Source organism: Oryzias melastigma, linkage group LG14, assembly GCF_002922805.2.
Source record: "Oryzias melastigma strain HK-1 linkage group LG14, ASM292280v2, whole genome shotgun sequence".
NCBI classification, from domain to species: Eukaryota; Metazoa; Chordata; class Actinopteri; order Beloniformes; family Adrianichthyidae; genus Oryzias; species Oryzias melastigma.
Genome location: NC_050525.1, coordinates 10601336 through 10627051, shown reverse-complemented (window position 1 = coordinate 10627051; position 25716 = coordinate 10601336). Strand labels below are relative to the sequence as shown.

The 25716-nt window shown below is 36.8% G+C and overlaps 1 protein-coding gene across 2 annotated transcripts in view; it reads left to right on the top strand.

The window, feature by feature from the left end:
- The window catches only part of LOC112142646 (seizure protein 6 homolog), a 115019-nt gene that overhangs the window by 38677 nt on the left and 50626 nt on the right, over positions 1-25716 (top strand). For both annotated transcript variants that reach the window (XM_024266156.2, XM_036215146.1), the window contains exons 2-3: positions 19139-19885; positions 20359-20480. In XM_024266156.2, coding sequence (XP_024121924.1) covers positions 19139-19885; positions 20359-20480 — 869 coding nt within the window. The remainder of the gene's footprint in view (positions 1-19138; positions 19886-20358; positions 20481-25716) is intronic.

Genomic DNA, 25716 nt, shown 5'->3' with positions numbered 1-25716 from the left:
GCAGAAACTATCAAGTCATTTCAGTCACCTTTACCCCCACCTGTTTTTCAGTCTGCCTCTGCCTCGCAGCTTATCAGATTGACCATTTTCTGTTATCAGTGACACTTTCATGTTCTGTTTTCTCCTCTTAAGACCTTACCTCGCTTTGACCTTTCACTACACATTAATACCACACCAGCAATACTGTATATGTGTCGAGGGATTATAAAAGAAATCGACTTCAATTCAAATTTTCCAAACACCAAGCCTGGGCTTGGAAGATCTACACCAATTTCAGCACCTGAGTGCTGCAGAAATAGACAATGCTATATTGTTTTTGGGGGAGAAAAGCTGCTGACCTTTAGCTACTTTTCTTCTTTCGAGAGGCCGGCAAATGAACTTCATTTAGGTTTGGCATTTGAACTCTTGATGTGGCATTATTGAGAGAAGAAAAGGTGCTGAGCACCATGCAGACACTATTAAAAACACCTGTCTGCAGGGTAAAAAATGAACCTGCAAAGTCCTCTGGCCTTTCGGAGAGTTTTATTACTCACAGGCTAGCAGCAATTGTTTTTTCAGGGTTCCTACCAGTTTCTTCAAGTGAAATTTAAGGCCATATTTGTCAAAAATTAAGATACATTTGTCAGCGTCTTGAGATTAAATTTAGATTAAAACTGTAGCTTCTTATCTTATTGTTTGTGTCTGGACTGTCATGCATTAGCACGTTTATTTTTCTTCTTTTTTTAATAAACCGGCGGTGGAAATTCAGCGTTTTGGTTCTAAAAAACTGGTTCTGCCACTGTTTAGTTGTTCCAAATAGTTGCGGTTGAAAATTTTGATTTTTAACAAGGCGTGTGAAACAGAGAAGTTTCACAGCACAATTTTTGAGGCTCAGATATCAAAATTCAAGAGATTTTCAAGACTTTCTAAGGTACAAATCCATAAATTTGATGCTTTCAAGAAACATTTTTAACTTGAACCAAACCAACAATTCTCTCAGTGATCCTTTATAATCTTGTTTTCATGCTAAATATACATCAGAGTAGGTTTTGGTCCAAGAATCTGTATAAATAAATGATGTGAGAAAAACTGGTTAGTAGATTTTAAGGTACACCAAATTTTTATTTTCTTTAATCGAAACATTAAAGAAGTATTTTTAATTCTAACTTTACTTCATAGACCCCAATAAAAATATGATAGAAAAAATATATTAAACATAAAGTTTAATATAATAAAGTTTTCAGCAAAAGAAAAAAAAATGAATTTATTATTACTGGTACAATTTAAAACTGGAAATTTTAAATTGTGTTTGAAAAAAAGATAGTGATGGTAACTATATATATATATTTTTTTTAACATTACTTTTTAGAAAAAAAACAATATTAATTTACTTTCTGGTGTGCACCAGTTATAACTTTTTTTTCAAAAAATTAAAGTTCAAAAACAAATCTGGTTAGCAACTGCTGCATACTAGAGAGTAACATTTAGAAAAACTGATTCTTCAACCTCAAAAAGCTCATCAAAATAACTTTAATTATACCATTGTATGAATGCTTTCTGTTGACACATTTATAAAACAAACAAAATATTTTTTTAGAATGTACTAATTAAAAAGTTTTTAAGAGGCAAAATGTCCTGTTGTGTGAATTATGAAAAAACAAACTCAAAAGAAGGAAATTTCTTGGACACAAATGTTTTTCCAAGCAGCATGAGCAGAAACCCATTACAGAGACAGATTTTAAATTCACTCTTCTAAGGCACACAATCGGGAACAAACGGCATTGTTCATGTCACTCTTTTCTTGTAGTCTTTCCAGTCCATTTTCTCCCGTAAAATTTCCATTACACACATTTCAGCTTTGGTTTAGGGAAATCCCTCAATACACATCTTGATTCATTTTAGAGCACTCTCACCATCAAATAAGTGTCCTTTTAGCAAACAATATGGGAAACTATCATTTTTATACACATATCCAAAGCGATAACTCACCACTTTTAAGAGCCATTAGATAACAAACACTTTGATCTATTGCAGAAACATTACAAGTGGTGTTTTAATTAGGATTATGTAGATTTTAGCCACAATCAAAAACCTGTATCGTTTTATAGAAATCAGTTTTTGCAGAGTAGTTCATTAGAAATGCTTCTTTCCAACATAACATTATGGAAATGACGTGGATCTATTTGTTAGCAGAATCAGAATGATTCCTCGGGATTTAAATAAAGAATAACTCAGAAATTTTAATCTTTATTATTCTTATATATATATGTCCTCCATTATCAGAAAAATGCCACAAGAACATGTTAAACACACCAAAAACATCATATTCATCGGAGTGGGGCTTTAAGGAAAGTATTGTATCCAGGAGATATAATAATTTTCTAAACGTTTTACTACAAAATATAGAAAGAGACAAAGAGAAGTCTGTTTTTTCAAAAGTATTATGCATATATAGTGCAGGTGAAAAGCCTATAGCTTCAGGTTGAGCTCTGAAGGGTCCTGTATCTATCAGCCCTCCGCAGGAGGCAGCGCCATCCATCACTGTCAGTGTTAATATTGTTTCCCCTCACTTTTCAATAGGCAGTTTGTGTTTTGGTTTATAGTGTTTATGTTTGGAGACTTGTGCACTCGCGGGCCGTCACCTGGCGTCTCTCCCTGCCAAAAGCCATATAACAAATTCCCGCATTGCCACGCTGCCAGCACGTTGACATGACTCGAGCACAAGTCATATTTTTCCCAATCCCTCAAAGTTGTCTAATCACCGTCTCCGGGGGAATTTACTGTGGTTCGTACTCTAAACCTTCTTTTAGGATTATGTCTGGAAAACGTCTCCATTCAGTGATGTTAGGAGATGATTATTTATTTTAGTGCTGATAAACACCGCTGTGAATTCTTCAACTTAATACAATGCCACAGAAATATACAAAGGTTTTCACAGCAAACACGCTAGAAGGAGAAAAAGCCTTGTCATCAATCAGGAAAAAAGAAAAAATACAAGCTGTCTACCCTCCTCTATTGTAGAGACAATAAAGGAGGCGAGACAGCGCTCTACAGCCTGATGCATTTTTACAATGTGTCTGTCATGTTTAGAGACAGCAAAGTAACATCCCTCCACAAAGACAGATTAATTGTAGGGAGTCTCATCTGACGGGTTATTTTTCCTGATTTCTTCGTCATGTGTCAAATCAATACATCAATTCTAGCCTAGCTCTGTTTGGCATTGTGTTTTATTGTTTGTGGCCAATTAAACTTTGTTGTGCTCACTTGTTTGTTTAAAAAAGCCATATATGTACTGTAACTGGCTTGATTTTGGCTTTCTTATATGATTTTTTTATTTTCCACTTTTCAGTTTTATAAGATTAGCAGCATTTTACACCTTTAAAAATGTGCGTTTCTTTTTGGTAAAAGTATTTATTTGCTTATTGGTAAATGGTGCTTATTTCTATAACGCTTTAAGTCCCAAAGCGGTTTACGGTCTCAGTCACATTCACACACCCACACACCCATGATGTGCAGCTCAGCTGTCTTACTCTGTACCAGGAGCAATGTTGGTTCAGTGTCTTGCCTAAGGACACTTCGACAATGGGGTGGGAGCATTGACTGTATAAGAGAACTGTACTGAGTGACCCTTCCCCCTTGCGTTCCAAACAGGAAGTACCCATTGTTGCTAAGAAGCCAAATTTTAATAAATTTCTATTGAGAAATAATTACCGTTATTACATTTGTGTTGCTTTGCTACCTGATTGTAACATGTTATTGCTAATCCTATTCTTTCATAATATTTTTTTAATTACAAGTTATTAAATTCTTAGGCCGCATCCAAACTCTTCCTATACTCCTCCAATTGTGGGAGCATTTGAAGGGGTGAGGATGTCTGAAATATATCTTTTCAAGGCCTAACTCTCACCGCGGAGGGATACAGAGCCCTAAGTCGCTAGGAAGAAAAGCGTCACGCTGTGCTGAAAAGTGCTTTTCTTCTCATGGGTGTGCTCTGAAGCAAAAAAGTTTACATTTGAATTTAAGCAATGACTTTTTGTTTTACCTTGACTTTTTTGAAGTTACAAAACCAATGTTGTTATGTATCTCCAAGCGCTAGCAGCTCCTTGCTAATGTAGCTGACCGGCGACTGTTGATGATGTCATCAAGTGGGAGTAACATCCAAATTTGAAGACACTGGTTTCCGAATTCCTTTACTACTCACTATAGACGCACATTTACTTGTGCTGTCTGAATCTACAGTTCCAAAATCGAGTGCACTAGAAATTTCCCAGAAGTCTTTGCAAAAAGCTAGCATGCATCGATACTCACCACATTAACTCAAACTTTATTTATTTGTATAGCGCCTTTCATTCAGCCGAAACACAAAGCGCTTAACATAAAAGCAAATAAAATACATATTAAAAACGCAAAAAAACAGTGTTTAAAAACATATTTACAGATAGAAAACAGGACATTGACATGAACACCCCTCCGTCCCCCAGTTCCTCCCCCAAATTCCCCCAATTTGACCCTTGACAACAAAACTGAACAAAGAGTTAAGAACTGCAGATCTAACGAAACAGTCTGGATTTGTACTACTGTGTAGAAGCGATATTACGAGGATCCATTTATTCAAAGCCCAGCCCGACCACAGGGGAGAATCGCCGCAGCGCCCGCCCAGCACGGGGCAGAGCGGGGCCCGCTCTACAGAGCTGGACCCCGGCCGCCCCAATGAGAACGGGCACCGCAGCAACAGCGCCCCCTGCAGGTGGAGCCCCAGAACAGAGGATCCCCATGAGGAAACATTAGCAAATATGGACCACAATGCATTGCGGTAGAACAATTTTAGCCAAAAAAAAAACGTGTTTAACGGTAATTTTTTAAGAAACCATCAACATTTTCATCACAGTGGAGTTACAATCATAAAAAGTTCTTGTTGATTTGATTTTTACTTGGTGAAATCATTGATGTCATATCCGCAGTCATATCTTGCAGTGGTTTATGGAATGAATATTCAAAATATTTCCTGAGTTAAGCAGCCTTGTACACAGATCAGAGGCATAGACGTTATTTATAAACCTTCTCAGCCAGTCAAGGTCAGTTGGAGGCTGGCCCAGATGTTATCTGACAGGATCCGGGACAGGGTGCTAGTCCATCACACGCAGACATGTGGGACAAAGAATCAACACACTTTCTCCTGCATTTCATTACTTATCAATAGGCAGAGTTTTGGGATGTGGGAGGGCACAATCTGAGGAAGCCCACACAGGCACTAGTGGTGCCTGTCACACTCCCAATGCCGCATTAGATTATTGGCTAACAAGCCTCTGCTGGAGGCGTAAGTGAATACAAGCCTGAAGGAGGATAGCTGATACTGTGGTAAAACCACATTTTAGTGTATCACACTGTTTGATTTTAAGACAAAAGTACCATAAAGTTCCCTAAAGTTTTTTATTATCCTGATACATGACTCAGCATGATTAATTTAACAGCTCTAACACTTAAGGCTTGTCACTGCTGTTGAGTAATATGTTACAATATTGTTTAATGCGAGAGTAGCTCTTTGTCTGATTTAAAAAGAAATAGCTGCAATAAAACTGGGGTTAAAGCATGTCTTTGTGTACCCTCCGGGTGTGTGTGTGTGCATGTAAAATGCAGCGGTTTATAGATTACAAGAGTGACTCAGAGTGTGAAACAGTGATAGGGTAGAAGACTGGAACAGCCAGATGGGTAAGAAAGTGTGTTGCAGGCGTTCGGTTCAAAAGCCAGCTTCACTGATGGAGGGGGTCCTTAAGTCATGCAATATGGACAAAGTTGCATGCTTTGGAAGGATCTTTGATTGCTAAAAATGAGAAGCACTCACTGCCATCCAAAAGAAAAGACATGTAAACTAACTATAACAGTTGGGTTTTATTCTAGAAGGGTCTGGGTGCTTAAATTGGCTTTCTCCAGTCCAGATCTTTCACCTATGGAGAGTTAAAAATGTATTAAAAATGTTATAAAGCAGTTTTAGGCCACAATGAAACCACACTTCACACTCCAGACACTCATAACCTCAGTGCACAGATGTCCTGCAGCACCACTGTGATCTTGCATGGACCCCAACTACTTTGAAACTTGTAGCAGACATCAAATTTGGAATTTGATAATTTTGAGGATAAATGTGAAACCATTATTTGCTTAAAATAAAGGCAAGATTTCATATACAACGACATACCGGTTGTTATGATTAAGAGTGAAATGGGATTTTATGCTTTGCTCAATTCTGGAATTTAAACCTGCTCACCATTCATGCTTTAACCCTTTAACTGCAAAACTTGAGAGCTTGAGAGTTTACATTCTATTCACAATTGTAGGTCTTCAATCGCTTACAATAAATCCACTGATTCTGTCACATAGAAAAGGCAGCTCTGTGTTGCTGCATTTGAAAATTGTCACAAAACTGGGCATAACCGATATAAAAACCTGCTCTCCAAATCTGAAGCATCCACCTGCAGACAAAAACATTTATTAGCGTCTTAATTTCCTCATTTGATCAAAGCTGTACAGCTGGAAAGCTTCGATATTGCGCACAATTTTTTTTGCTACGCTAATGTTCTAATTGTGAGAAACTGTAAACTAGCGTGAGAGTGTAAACAAAAATTTGATGGGATATGAGCGGAGTTAACTTTGGAGCCAACTACTACCCAGAATCATATTTCTAATCAACTGCAGAAAATATGTCTTAAAAAATGAAAAAGGATTTTTGATATTAGCTAAATACTGAATAATCATAATTAAAAGATCACTATGGACGATTTTACAAAAGAAAAAAATATATATAATCGATACGAGAATGAAAGAGTTTTGAACACAGAAGCCCAAAACGCATATATACACACGTTTATATAGACTTGTGGTTGCTTGTACGCACATTTCATTAGACATAAACCAACACTACAGTCCGGATTGCACAAACCACTGATGAAACCATTGTTAACAACTCGACAACATGAGTACAGTGTTTGTTTTCAAAAGCAAAAAGCGCCAACACTTCAAGTTTTCGGCCTCCTCTGCAGATTAGAACTGGCGTCGCTCTTGAGGCCACAATGAGTCATTCTTGTTTTTGTGCCAAGCCTTCTGTTTAATTTAGCGTTATAACAGGAGCCCCCTGCGAGATCCAGAGTATCGACAAGTGTAATAGGCAGCACAGGCCTGCCACTTTATAGCAAGTTCACCGATAGGATTGGAAATTGCAAACATGATTTTGCTACTAGTGTTTTCCTTGAGCTGATGGATTTGTTATGGGGCTGGGAAATCATCTGACGATGGGCGGAGAGCGTGACATAAATCAAGGAGCTTTTAAATTCAAGACTAATGCTTGTGCTTACGGGGGAGAAAGGGATGTAAAGCATGCCATTTCAAAGGACTCTCTCAACAGCCTTTGCTTGTGCAAGCAGCACATATTTTCCTTTCCGTACCAATTAAAAATCTTGAACAGATTTGGAAACGATTAACCAAGAAAACTGCACATTAATCTAAAGTCAGGCACAATTAAAAGTTTGTTTTATCAACAAAGAAATCCTATAACTTCACAACTGTTAGGACACATTTAACAAATTTCTCACAACACTTTACTGTAATTCATGACAGATTTTAGAGTTGTAGGACTTTTTTCACCCACAGCGTTCCTCTCACAGTAATTGACTCCACCATGGAGTAAATGGGAAGAAAATGAAAAGATGAATTACTCTAATGGAAGGAAATGAAGTGTGAAAAGAGACATTCCTCCTAGTATTTTCTAGAATGCAGAGTACTGGTAAATTGAAATACAACAAGCGTTTGCCTTCTGTGTATGACAGATCCTGCCGTGATTACAGAGGATGATGCCATTTCAAAGCCAAGCACTTGGATAAGACACATTTATTCGGCTGTTGTCGGGATAAAAGAAAACACGAAATTGAAAAAGAGAGAGGACATCCAAATGTAGCTGAGGTTCACTGCAGTGAAATGACTTACCTAATTCGAAACAATTTATAATAGATTAAAATAAAATCTAGCCCTCATTATGGAATTCTGATTTGTTGAAGGCTGCCCTGTTTACCCCCTGGAGGTTAAACGGTTCACAGCGGATTTTATGCAAATGCCAGTGTCGGGTTACTCTGTTTTTTGTTCTGCTGCACTTTAAAGGTCAGAGTTTATGAGCATTGTAACGACGCCGCTTGTCTAACGCCCGTTTGAAGGACAGCGCTCAATGAACCTGAGTATAGGCGGGCCGTAACAAATGGAAAGGAAAAGTTATGGTTCCGCTCAATGAAGTCAAAGGGCAGATGGAAGATAAGAGCTTGCCCGTGACTTTAGTGTCTTCAAAACTAGACAGGCAGAAAAAGAGGATTTGATGACAAAACTATTTAGAGTTTCATTCTGTATTCATTTTGAACTGTATTGTATAATGTTGTTGTTTACATCTCATGTGTCTTTATCTGAAATATAGATATTAGTTTTCGTTTTGTGACCTGTCACACTCAGCAGCAACATAAATTCCTAAAGCTGACAAATATCTGAATTGTATCCCTGTATGGCTTCTCTGCATCCCTTCTTTTTCACTCCAAGCAGAGAGAAAGGGAAAATATAATGTCTTAAGATTTGGACATTATCACTCCATAATGATGTCATCAATAGTTTCTGGTCATTTATGTTAGCAAGTAGCTGCTAGCACTCAGAAAACACATAACTTTAAAAAGTCATGCAAAAACTGCATACTTACATTTAAATTTCGAGTTTTGGATTTTGAGTGTTTGTACATACAGTTATATGGTATTATTTACTTACATTTTTGTAAGTATTAGTAGAATATTGTGTTGTATGTAAATTGTGTCATATTGTACCTGTTTCTTCTCTCACATGTACCTGAGTTCCAATCTCAGTGATAGTGACATCCATTTGTCCAAAGGTTTGACAATATGAATCCTTGAATTTTTAAATATAAACTTCTGGGCTTCAGAGCACACTTATGTGAATAAACGCATTTCTCCTCCGTGGCACAAGCGCTATACGGATCACTCTACTGGTGGAGGGATAGTAAGTCTTTATGGCTCCTCTTTGAATAATACTTTGGTAGTATGGTACTTGTAGGTTCTTTTGCTGCACCAGCTGGGTAGTTGCATGGTAGATGCTGTGTATTTATGTGGCACTCTTTGGTTTATATAGTCTTAGTACCTAACTGGATATTTATGAGGGGTATTTGTGTTGGGTTCTTACATGTACTAACTGGGTAAAAGCGTGTTGAGTAACGTGGCACACTGGTAAGTATGAACCAAATGATTCCACATAAATACCTAGTTGGTCTAATGAAAGTATTCTTTATTTACCACTTAAATACTCTATAAATACCATTCTGATAAAGAAAGTGTTTCACTCAGAGGTCTGAAACAGGACAAAATTTCAAGTTTGAATGAATTAATCAGCAAAAACCTCCAGCGAGAGCCGCAGAAGTAGTCTTGAAGCCCTGGTATCTCATCCTATCGGAAGTGGCCTATTGATTTGCTTTTCTAGTGGCTCTCTGTAATAATAAGGAAATAAAGCCCCTGGATATTAGGAGATTGATGTCAATCAGCAGCTTGCCTCAAGTGAGGCTTGTCCTTTCTTATTAGCACTATCTCTATGCACTGAGTGCTCACTGATAACTTCATAGACAGGCAGGGTAGAGAGGAGGCTTGCTGTTGTCATCTTGAGGAGCTTTCCGCCCTGATTGCTCACTCTGTCATAGTCAGAGCAGACAGGCAGATTGTTACCCATGTAATATTGGGGCACCAAGTCCACACCTTTGCTGTAAATGGGATGCACAAACAGAAGGGCAGAGAAAGCAAACCTGCAGCATCTGCAGGGATTCTGCAGCACAACATCGTCTGGTACATCCCTGCTTAGTTTTGCCTTCTTTCTGGATGACTATGGTTCAAAAATGCTGTTTGATCCTATAGAAAATCAGTAACCAGCACAAGATGACCCATTTATTGTAGAGCCCAATTCACTACATTGAGCTTAGAAGTCAACTGTAGCCTTAGATTTGGCTAATTTTTGAAAAACAACATAAAGTACCTTATAACTCACATCAACACAATTCTTTTTTCTGCTTCTCAGTGATGGCAGAACTATGTTCCTGGGCAAGTCAGCTTTGCCAAAAGCTAAATCTAAAATATTTAGCTTTTTTTGCCTTTACAAAGGAAAGCATACTTCATACAATGTGTTTCCAAAATTCTGAAGTGTCCAAACATTAATGGAAGGTTCAGATCTCCCTACAATAGGTTCTAGTAATGCTAATGCTACATTCACACAGGGCATGTGTGGCGCACAAGAACGAACTGAAAGCAGGTTCTTGAACGGGGATTTAGAAAATATGGTGGAGAGGTAGAGTGGTCAACCTCTAATCGGAGGGTGGTACTGAAGTCCAAATGTCTTTGGGCAAGGCACTAAACCCCACATTGCTCCTGGTGGATAGTTTGGTACCAGTGTTCAGCATCATAGTGTGTGTGAATGAGGCAGGGGCTGTATGTTTTGTTCACAGATCCCAAAAAACTGACTTAAAAACGTCAATAACGTACAACACAGAAACATGAAAAAAACATCTTGAAAAAAACTTGAGCAATGTTTCAAGAGGACACGTTTCGCCATTTTGAAATACTCAAAAAAAGCAATAACATATTGCAAAATCATGAAACATTTTTCAACTTTTAGTCCTTTAATTTTTCTTTTTTACTTATGCACAATTCTGCCTTTCTATAAGATAATTTGGACTAACATTACCATTGACATTGATTGTTTTACCCATTTTTTCCTCTTATTTTAAACTTTTGACTATTAGTTTTCAAAAGTTAAGGTAGTACTTACCCTTTATTACTTGATCTGATATTTTTCTAATTTTTAAAGGGATTTGTTTTTTTTAACCATAGTTAATAATTGTTAAGCCTATTTTTATTTTTCCTCTGCTGTCTTGAACTTTCATGAAAATAGAACTTTTAAGTTTGAACTAATTTATATAAAGAAAGTAAAATCTTGCAGGGAGGCACCTCACCCAGTATTTTCAGAATGAGTTCAAGAGTTTAAGGTGGGACATATAAGTATATTCTTTTGGAATAAAAAGGAGATATTTGCGTTCCTAGAAATTATTTACACACAGCTTTGCTGAAGCTACTTCCCACTAAAGAAACGTGCGACTGACAGGTGTCATTTTAATTTTTGCACATATGATCTTTTCGGTCCTTCCAAATGAGCTGTTAGGCAGCTTTAACCCAGTCTGAACCACACTGATAGATTATTACAAGAACCAGGAGAATCAAAAACATATTTCCTGTTCTTAAACTTAGTCCTGTGAAAGAACACAGTCCATAGAGAATAGCCTCCAGGGTGTTGCTCCTAATTTTCAAACCTCTTTAATAATATGCGAGTAGAATCTATTTACTGACATCTTTACTTATTGCAAATCTAGAGGGGCTCTGGGGTTTTGTGAGGCAGTCTTTTGGCAGAATTGGGTGAGACCTAGACTGTGCGGCGTAAAAATGGAATCGACTTCCTGATGTTGTCAAATGGGCCACACCACACTAAATGCTACTTTTTTTCTGTCTATGCCCTTAATTAATTCTCATTTTCAATGCAACAAATAATATAAAATTTATCAACTTTGTGCATTTAATTACTTCCAAATGTTTCATCTGCACATCACTGCATTGCATTTACTGTGTTGTTTTTCAGCAATTTCCTCTTTTCTTGGCCCAGTTAAGTCCTCTGAAGACTTGAATGGAAATTATATATATATATATAAGTTATCTTCTGTGGAATGAATAGGGCTGCCACGATTAACCAGCTCAGTGGCCTTGTGGTAGAGTGTCCGCCCTGAGATTGGAAGGTCGTGGGTTCAAATCCCGGCCGAGTCATACCAAAGACTCTAAAAATGGGACCCAGTGCCTCCCTGCTTGACACTCAGCACTAAGGAGATGGACTGGGGGGTTAAACCACCAAATGGTTCCCGAGCGCGGCTGTGTCTGCAGCTCACCGCTCCCCCAGGGGATGGGTCAAATGCGGAGAACAAATTTCACACACCGAGGTGCGTGACAAATAGTGGGACTTTAACTTTTAATTGGCTAAATGACGACTATAGACTATCAAAATAGTCAATGACTAATTTAATAGTCGTTTCTTTATATTTTATGGAGTCGAAGTGTTGTAAAGTTGAAAGTTACAATGGCATTATGCTAGCTTTTTGGACTATTTTGGCATTTATTACAATTTTTTAGGCTATTTTGGAGTTTAGCTAATACTTCAGCTACATGCTAACTATTTTGACTTATTTAGTCTTATTTGTTTTTTAGGCCAATTTGGAGTTTAGCTAATATTTCAGCTGCATGCTAACTATTTTGACTAATTTAATCTTTTTGTTGTTTAGTGTTATTTGAGGTTTAGCTAATATTTTAGCTGCATGGTAGCTTTTTTTGACTGACAGGCTTTTTTCAGGTTTTTTTAGGCTATTTTGGGGATTAGCTAATATTTCAGCTGCATACTACTGTTTTTTTCTGATTTAGTCGATTTTTGTGTTTTGGGCGAATTTGAAGTTTGGCTAATATTTCTGCTGCATGCTAGCTTTTTTTGGCTGACAGGGTTTTTCAATTTTTTAGGCTAATTTGGAGTTTAGCTAATATCTCATCTGCATGCTAGCCATTTTGACCTTTTTAGTCTTTTTGGTTTTTCAGGCTAATTTGGAGTTTAGGCAATTTTTCAGCTGCATGCTTGCCATTTTGACTTATTTAGGTTTTTTTATTTGTTTTTATTTATTTATTTATTTTTTTTTAGGCTAATTTGGCATTTAACTGATGTTTTACCTGGCTATCAGCTTCAGCGATTGCAGCTGTCAACTTCATTGTTTTTAGTTGTAATTGTTCATCTTTAGCTATCAGCACTAGCATCTTCAGCAGCCAAATTCAGCTTACCATTAGTCGACTAATCGGAAAAAATATTTGGTGATTAGTTGACCATTAAAATAACCGCGTGTGGCAGCGCTACTGTTGAATGCAGCTGTTTAATTGTATTTGTACTTAATTAATATGACATTAATGTTATTTTGAGTTTATTGCTGTCTTTATTTTTGTTAAATGAGTCTTCATTAAGCCACTACGGTCAGGAACACAGTCATACATATATTCAGGCCCTTTGAGTTGAGCCCATGGTTTCTACTTTTAGCTGTTGTGTCAGCGTTGAACTGAGTCCAACTGACGTGCACAGCTTTCACAAAAGTTACCATCTGCCACCTCGTTTTGACTTATTACAAATCTTGTCACAAGTCTGGCCACAAAATGATTTGATGTAACTTGCCAGTGTGTCATGGGTTATGATAGCATGACACCCATTTTGCGGACCTGACACAGCACATCAAGATCACTTTGTTCTAAAAGTATCCCGCTTGTGTCAGTCTATCACAGCACAGCTCTATCTGATCGGAGATCCTCAAGTACAATAACTGTGAATTGGGAGGGAGGAAGGTGTCAGGTTTTTAAATGTACAAATTAAAACGCTTCAAAAACACTCTATGAATTATGTATTCCTTTTTTAACTATTCATTTGCTTGATGCCATTCCCTTTTAACAGATTTATTAGCTCTCTTTTTCAGAAATTGTTCATAGCTTTGACCAACTGAGATCAAAATGTTCATTTTTTTTAATCAGCAAGTGATGCAATGAGTTGCAACTACTTAATTTTTATTTTAAATGTAATAAAAAATTATAAAAGACTCGTAGTGATCTTAAAAAATGTGCTTTTGTACGGTAACAAGGCAGTTTCTATAGTGGTGCTAAATACACAAATCTGTAACAAACAACAGTCAAAACATCGTTTCTAGCTGTTTTTTTTTTCTTAAATATCTACTATAAATGCCCATTTGAGCTACAGAGCTTAGAATAATATGCTGGTGGTTCTCTTTGCTGTAATCACCAGTGAGGTCTCCAACCTGCACACATTGATCCCATATTGATTTGTGGATGAGAAACTCCACTTCAGTCCAGTCCTTCATTCTAATTCTCCACGTTCCCTAAGCTGACTGAGAGACGGCAAATGGATGGTCAAAACCTGTCACATGGAAGAGCAGCACAGACCATCACAGAGAAAAGGAAGAACAAAACACCCCAAACTACAGAAATTAGGATAATAGAGAAGTAAAAAAATTGCAGCATGTCGACTTTGTTGCAGATATAGATCCAAGGTTTGCAATTTGTTGTCAAATTGATTATTAATTAGTTAAAATACTTAATGGTTATGTTTTACAAGCTATAAAATGTTCAAGTTTAGGAGATTGATTCTGGTGCCACAAAGGAAGAAAAAAAAATAACCTCTTCATCATGTATATCACCTTGATGTTTTGAATGTGTTTTGCTGAAAGCATCATAGAAAAGACCTTCAGAAAAATTGCTGACGGAAGATTTCTGTGTATTAATCTGCAAAGCCATTACATTAGATGCGCTTTAGTGGAACCAGAGCTGTACACCATCAAATGAACCTGGCCTCTGTACAACATAGCTGATAAAAAACACCTTTTTACACAAAAAAACAATTTAAATTTGCATTTTGATCTTGAAAACAGTTTCTTTTAACTAGTATTGTTTTGGTCAAAATGTTTCCCATCCAAACTTATTTTTTATTATCCGAAAAAGCAACATTGGATGACTGTAAAATGTGAGGTAAAGATCAAAATACCTTGAATTACAGTATATTGTATTTCCAACATTGTTTGTGGTGTTTTGCTTTTACAAAGAGAGGAAATGGGGGAGGCATTATATACCTCAATCATTTATGAAAACCTCTCTTTGCACTCTTTATCCTCTCTGGCACTGGGACACGTCAAAAGTGCTTAGTTTGCCTTTCAAGTGCTCTTGTTGTGACAGAATAAGGCTACAAGAAAAACGTCTCTTTTCCGTCTCCAAACATCAAAAAGTCTTTGAATGGTTTCCGCCATCAAGGACGATAAACGTGGCGTTGTCGTGTCTTGTCAGTGTGAAACGTAAAACAATGTGTCAGTTCTGTCAGCCAAGGGTAGGCTTTGCAGCAAAATTATTTACTCTTCCTCTTGAATAGCCTGATCAAACTTTTATTAGCATGCTGGATGGTGCTAAAACCACTCTCCATCAGCAAAATGTTGCAATCAAAGTCTTTTGAGCAAGGCAGAGTGCAGATGTAGCAGCTGGTTTTTTGTTCCTTTAGCTCAGACAACAGCTATTTCTGAAAGAGCCACTCCATTTATTTATTTATTTTTTAACATGTTCTTGTAGCATTTTTATCTCGATGGAGGACATATAGAAAAAATCTTAAGCTTGAAATTGCATTTCTTTATTCAAATTGTTATGAATCGTGAGCAGACAAAAAAATGCAGCTTGACAAAGATTGTAGCAGTGAGATTCATTTTGATTCACTTATAGATGATTAGATCCATGCACGTCTTTGTTTTCCTTTATCTGACTCAAAACTACGGCTGAATTATGGGCTTAGAAAAAATGACATTAAGATTTAAAACGCAGCTGCATGTTCACACATAAATCAAGTTTAATCATACCCCAAAATACATTTTTCCCCCAAAAATTAGGTCTGCAAATGTGCATGCCCATATAAAAAGATTTTCAATTTTGAATCTTAATGGCCTCATGTTAAACCCTTATTTATCTTAAGCACATATTTATTTTACTCCCATATTGCTCACCCCAAACAATTAGGAGAGTGTGTAAATAAAAGGATGATGGGAAAAGGGGGTAGGCTTACTCTACACCAATAATTCTGCAGAAACTATGTCCTCGGAAATTACTGTTTTTTTTTGTTTTGTGGCTAAAAACAACATAATCTTAACTAAAAGAGTACTGGGAACACTTAAAAATAGATCAAAAGATGATCAGAGGGGGACATTAAAGAAAAAAATGTAGGTACTGTTACATAATCTGTACTGACGAGATATTTACAGATAACCAAGCCCAACTGTCGCCCATGTTGTTATGGCCAGAATTCAAGAACCCAAATGCAGACAAGACTTGGATGCATCCTTGATGGGGAAAAAAGGTGAAAACTAGAGAAAAACTAGTGACTATTATGGCAAGAAAACCCAGAAACATGCAAAACGCTCCAACACACAGAGATGAGAAAGGGAGCTTAAATAGGCAAACTACATGAACTGATAAAATGCAGCTGTGAACTCCTCCAGGAAGCACAGGAAGTGGGTGGGAGGAGCCAGACCTGCACAAAACAAGGGGGAGAAAAATAACTAAACAAGCAGAAAATGTCACATGTACATTAGACGTGCAAAAAGATTAATAAAATACCATAACAACATCATCAAAATCACCAACCATTGCAATACTTTTGATGGACTATATTGTATTCAGCACTTGAAATTGTGCTACAAACCAGCTTAAAAAAACATATCAAGCTAAACAGTTTTGGCATTCGAGGGTGTTTTCCATCATTCGACCTTGTTCGAGGCCGCAATAGAATCAACCACATCGGGATGTCTCATTCAGGTGCAGTCTATGTCAACAACATCCTCTCTTTTATGAAAACCTGCAGGTGGATGTTCTGCTTCATTAAGAGAGGCCTTCACCCTGACAAGAGAATTTATCAAAGCAAACACACATGTTTTAAGTGAACTCGAGTTAACTGACACTTAAAAAAAAAAAAAAGATGTGAAATCTGTTTATGTTTTTCAAGCTTCTCCCTGTTATTTTCAACTGTTTCATTGCTTTGCTAGAGTATTTTATTATAATAAATGACATTACTTTCACAGTTTTTCCCACACAAACAAGTGTATTTTTAACCTTTCTACTTGTGCTAAATTAAGTCTGTATATAAAATGCTAAAAGAATCTAAGTAAAAGAAAATATTCCACATTGTGCACCTGACTGTGAAGCTGTGTGGCTTTGTAATTCTCAATTTTATTTATATAACCAAGTTCAATCGCCTTAAAGAAATCTTTTTTTTTAGTACATACCTCATCACAGCAGGTCTTAATTAAAAATATTAAATTAATGAACCCTAAAATGCATTTTTGTCACATTATGAATGTTGTTTTAAAAAAAGAAGATGAATCATTATGTGTGGTTATGTGTGCCCATTAAGTATGATATGTATGATAGTTTTCAGTCTGTCCTGCAGAAAAAGGAACGTTTATGAAAATCTTAAAGCACTGGTGGCTTGACCCACAGATGAAATTATTGGTCCAGATTAGGACTCTGCAACTTGAGGCTCTTTTACCCCTCCATTGTGGCTCTGATTTAAGAAAAAAATAGTTATTTAATTTTAAATAGTAACTAAAGTAAAAAAATAAGTATTAAAGTGAAACAAAGTAAACTTAAACTTTATTCTATCCATTCAGAAACAGTTGAAGATCAGTGTCACTCTCCAAAGCTCCTGAGTGTTTATACCCATAATGTCCCAACTATCTATGAAGCGGTTCAAGCTGCTACATTTTGACAGATTTTTTTGTTGCCGTGTGCCATAAAAGAAAAAAAAAATCCATCTGAGGTCAGTAAGCACAACCAACATTTATATTCAAGGGTTTTAGACAGACTTTCTGTTTTTTTTAACAAATTGAAGTATTTTAAGTGCTCCCTAAAGGTTAAAAAATACAGTAAGGGTCACAGAATTAGCTTAATTTGGGCTTGCTAGATTTATGCATTTCTGGGACCACAAACAGAAAAATAAACTGTTTTGTCTCATTATGATCCTATATTTGCTAAATTGAGATGATCCTATGTGACCCAGGAAGTCTTTTATTTTGAAAGGAAATCAAAAGAAGATTCATTTCATATTTTGAAAAAAATTTGATTTTTCTTCATGTTTTTTATGCTAAAAATAAAATGAATTTATATGTCCAGTTTATCCTAAATTAGGAACTATGGGGAAAACACGATCAAAATAAAATTTCTAGGGCATGACTAACATTTTTTACTCCACATTTTGGTCCAAAATTTCACACACCAGCTTTTAATTTGGTAGTATTTGCAACAAATAGCTCATTGGCCTCGGACCAGATCAGTGGCCTTTTGGTAGAGTGTCCTTCAAAGACTCTGAGTCGTACCAAGTCCTGTCTCCCTGCTTGACACTCAGCATTAAAGGGCTGGATCGGGGGTTAAACCACCAAATGGTTCCCAAGTGCAGCTGTGTCCGCAGCTCTCCCCTCCCCCCAGGAGATTAGCTGAATGTGGAGAAAGATTTTCAATAAAAAACAAATTTCACACACCTTGGTCCATGACAACTAATGGGACTTTAACTTTTACTTCAAATAGGCATTATTGTTAGGAATATATTTTCTTCTTATACTCAGTTGGTTATAATTTGCTCAGAATTTCTTTAGTAATGCCTGAAATATGTTTGAATATGAAAATGTAAAAATGGTCAGTGAAACTTATAGACATATTCATCTTAAAGTGTGCACTCTATGATGTAAAAGTAGTCAACAATAGAAACCTATTAAAAAACAATAAAAAAGGTGCTACAATAAAGGGATAAACTCTCTTCTTGCATTTATTTTTTGATTACATGTTCTAATATCTGCAGTAAAATCAAACATCAAACAGTAAGCTCTCTCCTTCTCACTCAGTAGCTGTGAGCATGTAACACATGTGCACCTCATAATAACCAGTCTATGGTTCCAGGTAAAGCGAAGCAGAAGCTGCTTCTGTGAAATACAGAGAAAACGTATCGCCTTATCACACGATCATTTCCAGGGATTTGATGTATGGCCAAAGAGGGTTTTCTTGTCTTGAAATCCAGCCCTGTTCAGAAAACATTTATGTCTGCAGGCCTAATGCTGCTATTGTCCCTCTGCTGCTATTCATCAACCGTTGTCATATAAATAAAAGCTTTTTGACTGTCTTGGCCTTTAGGTTGAGTGTTTAATTTAGCTTTGATCCACTGTTTTTGTACAAGCAGCTACTTCTCATTGCTAATATCATTTAGATTAGAATTATGAATCTTTCTGTTCTCTTGAAAAATGTCAAATACTATGATTAATTCCAAGAAAAGTATTCTATCATCGAACAAAGGAGTCATAAAGAGAATGTTTGATGTATAAATGCAGATAGTAGATCAAATACAAGGGGAGGAGAGCACTGAAGTGTTTTTTCTCTGTGCATTTTATAAGAATAAATGTGTAACAATTTATCTTTTTTTGCAATTCTAGATCCAAGAGAAAGCACTGGAATCAGAAAGAGGACACTGGAGTCAAACAGAGACGTCTTCACGCACGTGTCGACTCTGGATACGGAGAGGGAGGTCCATTCCTTCACCACTGCTTCACCCGTGAACGTCCCCAACCACCATCCTGTCCTCAAGGGGTTGTTGCTCAACAAACATCTGCTCACAAGGAACTTCCAAGGGGACCAGCACTTTTTCAGGAAGGATGGCTCTGTAGCTATGTATCCCACAATGCCAGGGTCTGTCTCTGCTCCAGACTCTGGGCACGATCCCACGCAAATCGTGCCCCACGAGGACGCACCAGCCTTCTCCGACATTGCTTCGACTGCTACTGCGGCCGCCACCTCCTCCTCGCTGACCACCTTTTCTGCCACGACATCACCGCCGCTTGTGTCTTTCCCTCAAAAGAAACCAGGCAAGGAGAAGATCAAGGGGTTGGACAAAGTGGAGCTAACAACACATTCCCTCACTACTCAAGTCATGCTGCATAGCGAAGCCTCGGGCGGCAAAAACAACCCTGCAGACGGAATGCATTTTCCTGTCGCTGCCACCATTTCTCCCGTTTCAACTAGCGTTGAGAAAGGGGAGGTGGACAAAACAGGACTGAAGAACAAAACAAACCCTGATCGCCCACTCCCAAAACCAATTTCATCCTCTCAAGAAGGAGCTGGTACCCCTACGGCATCCACAACTGTTATCACAACGACCACCATCACCACAATGCAAACATCAGGTAGGCCTGTTTATGCTTTTCTTTGAATTTCATACGTGTTCAGGGCAGAACATTTTAATGATTTTCTGTGACAAATGCCTCCAGCATTTCAGACATTTCCCTCCAATAGTAGCCCAGAATCGGGAGCGTCTTCCCTCTAAATTTAACACATCCTTCCCAGAGGAAATTGAAATTAAGCATCAGGTCCTCTGCATCACTTCTGTTCATTTAGGATTCTGCACACAGTCATCCTCCCCCTACTGGGTTTAACAGAGTTGCTCATGTGTCAAAAACAATCAGATTTTTCCTGATGTGTCCTGCCTGTTATTTTCCACTGGTCACAGAGGGCTGAAGGCCCAGATAAGCGGTATCAGAGAGGATATCTGCAGAGATAGTTGGAGGGTTATGGAGGGCAGAGAGACACAGGTGGGCTGTCAGAAAGATCAGTGGTCTGGGAAAAAGGGAATCATTTTTCTTTTTACTCTCTCCCACAGAGCCATGCAGCATGAATTTCACTGACCCTGAGGGTAACATCGAAATCCTACAGCAACTTGACTCTGGCGTGGAGTGCAACTACTTGATTACAGTCTACCTTGGATATGGCATTGAGGTTCAGGTCAGTGCGACAGGCTCATTATAATGTTGATCAATTTTTAATCAAGCGAGGCCTTTTGACCATTTATGTCTAGTGACCTCTTTTAAAAATTTGTTAGAACCACAAGAAGGTTTTGTGAATTTGTTTTTACCTACAAAGGTGATCCATCAATAAACTGGGCAAGTGATGAATTTTAAGAAGATGCATTCTTGAATACTCTTATAGCCAGTGGTGTTCACACTAGATAAGCAGGGAGGGGCTTCTTGGTCATGTACTTTTTCTATTGTTTACTAGGGGTGTGTATTGACAAGAGTCTCTATGTATCACGATACGCGTCTAACAATATATCCTAAGACTGTCCCAGAACAATCTTACACTTTTATTTTCTTGTTTAAGAGTATTGCATTAAAATAAAAACTCTACCTGAATATTATTACACCTTTCATCTGCAAGCTGCTATTGAGCTACCACTATATCTTTTATTTTTTTTTTATTTTCCAAGATGTGGCATCATTGTATGAACATACTGTCTACATGTATTTCATGTGTGTGAAAAAACATTTGTAAAATAATACTTGCTAAAAAAAAAAAAAAAAAAAAAAAACCTAAATTGGGATATTAGATAGAAAACTGCCATCACTAGTCATGCATTTCTGTACAGCTTTGTTAGACAGTTCCGTTCCTATAATGGCTGCTACTCAGAGTGGAAGTGATTTGGTTACTCAGGTCGACCAAACCAAAATATAAATTGTGCAGGACAATTGATGCAGCTAAATTGGTTTTACTGTTTGATGCAAACACACTATGAATGCATGATAAGTGGAAGCATGAGCAGCAAGCGATGTGAAACCCAGAAGTAAACAAACACCCAAACCAGCATCACTGGAGGGATCGCAAGAATGCGAAAGAAAAAAGAAAAACAGATCCAGTTTACAGCAAACAAGTTAGAAAATATACAGGATGTCAGACATTCTTACTGCTGCATCATGAATACAATGACAAACTAGCAGATTCATTTGTGCACGTTTTTGCCTCAACGGGTCGAGCGGAGCAGCAGAACTTGACATCTGCTCATCTGTGCAGCACATCAAAGATGACTGGAAGTTTTTCAACTCCGGCTCAGGGAAAAATATCCTTCCCCACGGATTGAACAAGTAAAAACTGTGCAAGTAGATTAAAACAGCATCCTGATTCACAGCATGTAAAGAAGCTCAGCAGGTATCAGTAACCTAACAGGATAACTAGATCAGACCGTTTTGTAAAATTAGGAAAAATAATAACAATTTCCCCAAACTCCAAGAGTGATCCAAGGAAATTAAGATGTTTCTGCTTGAAGTCTTCCCAGACCAGGATGACCACAATTTTCTGTAAAACATTTTGTTTCAATATTGCCAAAAAATTTTAGATTTACCTTTTCATATTGAATAGGGTTAAAAAAGAACTAGTACAAAATATTTCAGATCAAATTAAGTAAAGGTCACCTTGAAACACTGTCATATCTTTGTGAATAATGTCAAAATAAACAAACAAAAAAAAACTTCTTAAAAATGGGATTCTAGAAAAAAATACAGTTCAGTTTATTACCAGGGAATAGTACTTCACTGTAGTACTGCTCAGAATTTACTGGGAATAGTACTGTTCTATCATCAGATATAAGAATCTTATGTAGTTCTTTAAAAACCCACTATGATCAACTTTTGATCTATTTAAAAACATTTTTAGCGTTCTTTTACTTATGATCAGAGTTTTTAGGCAAAATCTAAAAACGTTGTTTTCTAGGTCGCAGTTTCAGCAGAGTGGAAGTAGTTTATTAGAAATTCACTCTAAGTTGTAGGCGGAATTGTTGGCACGGAGTGAGCCTTCCCTTATTTCCCATCATCCCTTTGTTTACACTCCCACTAGCTTACAGCCCCTCACAACCCCAAGCTAACATTACCGGGGTAGCAAAAATGGTGAGCAATATTGGTGCCATCTAACTGTACAGTTTTGAGTCAGATTCCAGCTCTAATGAGGGAAAAGAAGATCTTCATGGATCTATTTGTATTCAAGTGGAAGCATCAGAATGGAGCGGAGCAGGGAGCTTGTAACGCACCGATTGTAGCATCTACGTCACAGTCTCTTTCAAATTCATTTTTCGGTCTACAATTTGAATTAAAAAATACATATAAATTGAATTTTAATCCTAATTTTCTTTCTATATGTCCTTTATTGTGAGAAAAATGACACAAGAACATGTTTAAAACAACAAAACACATTTTTTATTGTAATGTGGCTTCAAAAAACAATTAAAACAAAACATATTTGTTTTAATTTTCAGTTTCAGGTTGACTTTTGCTGAAATATGTAAAGTAATGTTAAGGTCACCTTAAAACATTGTGATATTTTTATGAAAATTACGATTTTTATGGCCATAATGTAAATATTTTTCAAATATAGTGGTTAAGGAAGTCTAATTCAGCACCAGACAAACTGTGCTTTCCCATCAAATCTTATGCACTTCCTCCATTCTATTTTTACATTAAAGACAAAAAAAATGAAATGCAGATTTTTTTATTTTATACATACAGATTTTGCTAACATTCACTGAAGAGGGGATGTTTTCAAAGCTTCACTGGGCCTACAAGTTAATTGCAAAGTTTTTCTGCTGTCTTGATGCTGCTCAACAAGAAAGAAGTGAATTATCAGCAGGGGTTAAAGTAGACCGGAGCTCCGCCGTGACACTTAACTTTTCACATCTTCAACAGTGTTTATTATAGAGGTCTATCAAAAGTCACAGCATGCAATTCAGATCAAAGCCCCAAATTATAAAAGTAACACCTCATTTCCTCAATTGATTAACAGCGATTATGTTCTAAAGCACAAAGAACACCTCCACACAATCCATTTTTTCCTGTCACTGCCTTTAACGAGCAGCGCAGCCACCTCTCTTACCGTTCTATCTGGTCGCTGGCACACTGCTGCTGTTCTGCATTACTGCTGTGCACAGATTTGCAAATAAAATCATACCTGTTGTTGAAAGTTGTTGTTTTGTGTTTTTTTCTTAATGCCACATTCTTTAAATGGAGTGGAACTGTGGCGAGTAATCAATAATGTCCACAACATCTGAAGTCTTCTTTGCTCAACTGAGAAATTAACAGCAGTTACTGCTATTTATTTATTTATTTATTTGAGAAATAAATGTCCAGTCATCAAAATGTGATTCAAACTGCAACTTCTACATGAAATCTGTGACAAAATCAACCTGTTTGAGCTTAGTAAAAAGTTATTGTTCTGGGAGTTCAGTCTTCCATCTAGCTGCAAAAGATGAGAACTACACTTGCACTAGCTGTAGTTACTTGTCTAACATTCATTAACATTTTTGTAAACATTAATTTATGCAATTTGTTGATTTTATTTATGTGTGATCTAAAAAAGTGTGGAATTCTACAGGGGGAAAAAATAGTCTTTGTTTTTAAAAATAAAATATATTATAAATATCAGTTTGTCATACATGTAAAAACAAGCTCCGGTGCTGTGAAGACAACCGGGAAATGCTCCTGCTTTATTTCTTGTTCTTTTTATTTCTTTGGAATTTGTTAAACTCCATCAGTCTGGTTTTGTTGTTATGGTGTGCATGTACGGTGGCCCTGAAGTACAAACACACCAACGAATGAATCAATGCAGAAACATATTAAAAATTACAAAAACAAATATTACAAAAGCTGAACAAATATATACATTTTTTTAAATTAAATTTCTGAAATCAAAACCAAAAACACATTTCCCTAAAATGTAAAATGATATAAAAATATTTGTTTTAATTTTTTTTTTATATTAATTTCCAGAAATCAAAATGAAATGTTATAAAATAAAACACTAACTGGAAAAGACAGAAGATCTCTGATTGGTTGATGACGTTTGTCCATCATCTCAACTGAAAGTTATTTTGCATTCAAAGATACTGGACATGTGTCATACTTATTATAAAACTTTTATAAGTATGCAGACATTGAAGATCTGAAATCACCTGAACATCAAAAGTCAAACATTATGATCCAATCAGCAATGTCCAATATTTTACCTCCGTTTTCCAGTTTCTTGTTGTTTTATTTTATAACATTTCCTTTTGATTTCTTTTTTAGTGTTAGAACTAACAAGTTCAGAAAAATGTTGCATTACAAAGAGATACATTTGGCTAAAATAGTTTGATTGTGAAAACGAAACAGGAGAGAAAGAAGAAAACTTACTATCTCTGCCGCAATTAAAAAAACAAACACTAGAAAATTATGAAATTTATTATTTTGAAGTGTGAAAATGAAATAAATAACTACATTCCTGGAAATGAGTTTTTGTTTTCTGAAATATATTTTTATTTCGTTTCTTTTTTTTTTTTTTTTGGTAACTATGTTTTAGTTTTGATTTCTAAAATATATTTTTTTGTTATTTGTTCTGGTTTTTAATTTGTTGTGATTTTTGAGTTAAATGATTTGATGTGATTTGAGCTTCTGGGCCACCGTACTCATGCGGTGCACAGAAAATCCTAACTCCGATGAGACTGTCTAAGATGTGGGAGGTATACAATAATTGATCAGAAAAGATGATTAATTCTGTGAAGTAAAGTGGATAGTCGTTGCTTTAAGAATACTGAGAAAAATGTACAGTTCCTGTAAAAAATCCTTCTTACAGCAGTTCTACCCCGGATGCTGCGTCATGCTGTATGAATATAGAACTAACACTGCTGCAGCAGTTTGATGAGATGGCCAGCCAGTGAATTCCCAGTTTAAGTGGGTGGATGAGGGCAAAAAAAAAAGATGGCGTCTTTCTCAGGTTTAGTGTTTGTTTGGTGAGTCTCTTCACAAAAGGTTATAAAAATTAGCTGTCAATGTCAGCGTGTTCCCTGGCATTTGCAATTCCTCAAACGCCTCATTTACCGCTGGAGACTTTAAAATGTGCGAGCTTTGTCTCGCTGCTTCTGGAGGGTTAAGATAAGTCTTGACAGAGTATATGCTTTAAAATGTGCCTCTGGGTAACTTAAGCAAATCTCGAAGCAGTTATAAGTGGACACACTCACCTGCATGCACACTCACACACTTGTATGCATTTGATGTATCAGTTCTTGGCGTTTGCAGCTTCACTCGTAGAGTTGGAATGCTTTTTTTTTTTAATGACTTTAAAAACTGCAGTCTGGTTGGATGAATAACCAGAAGGAAGCCATTCATTTCAATGCGAACAGATGGGTGCCACCACCCCCCTACAGTTAAACTGGTTATTTGATGGC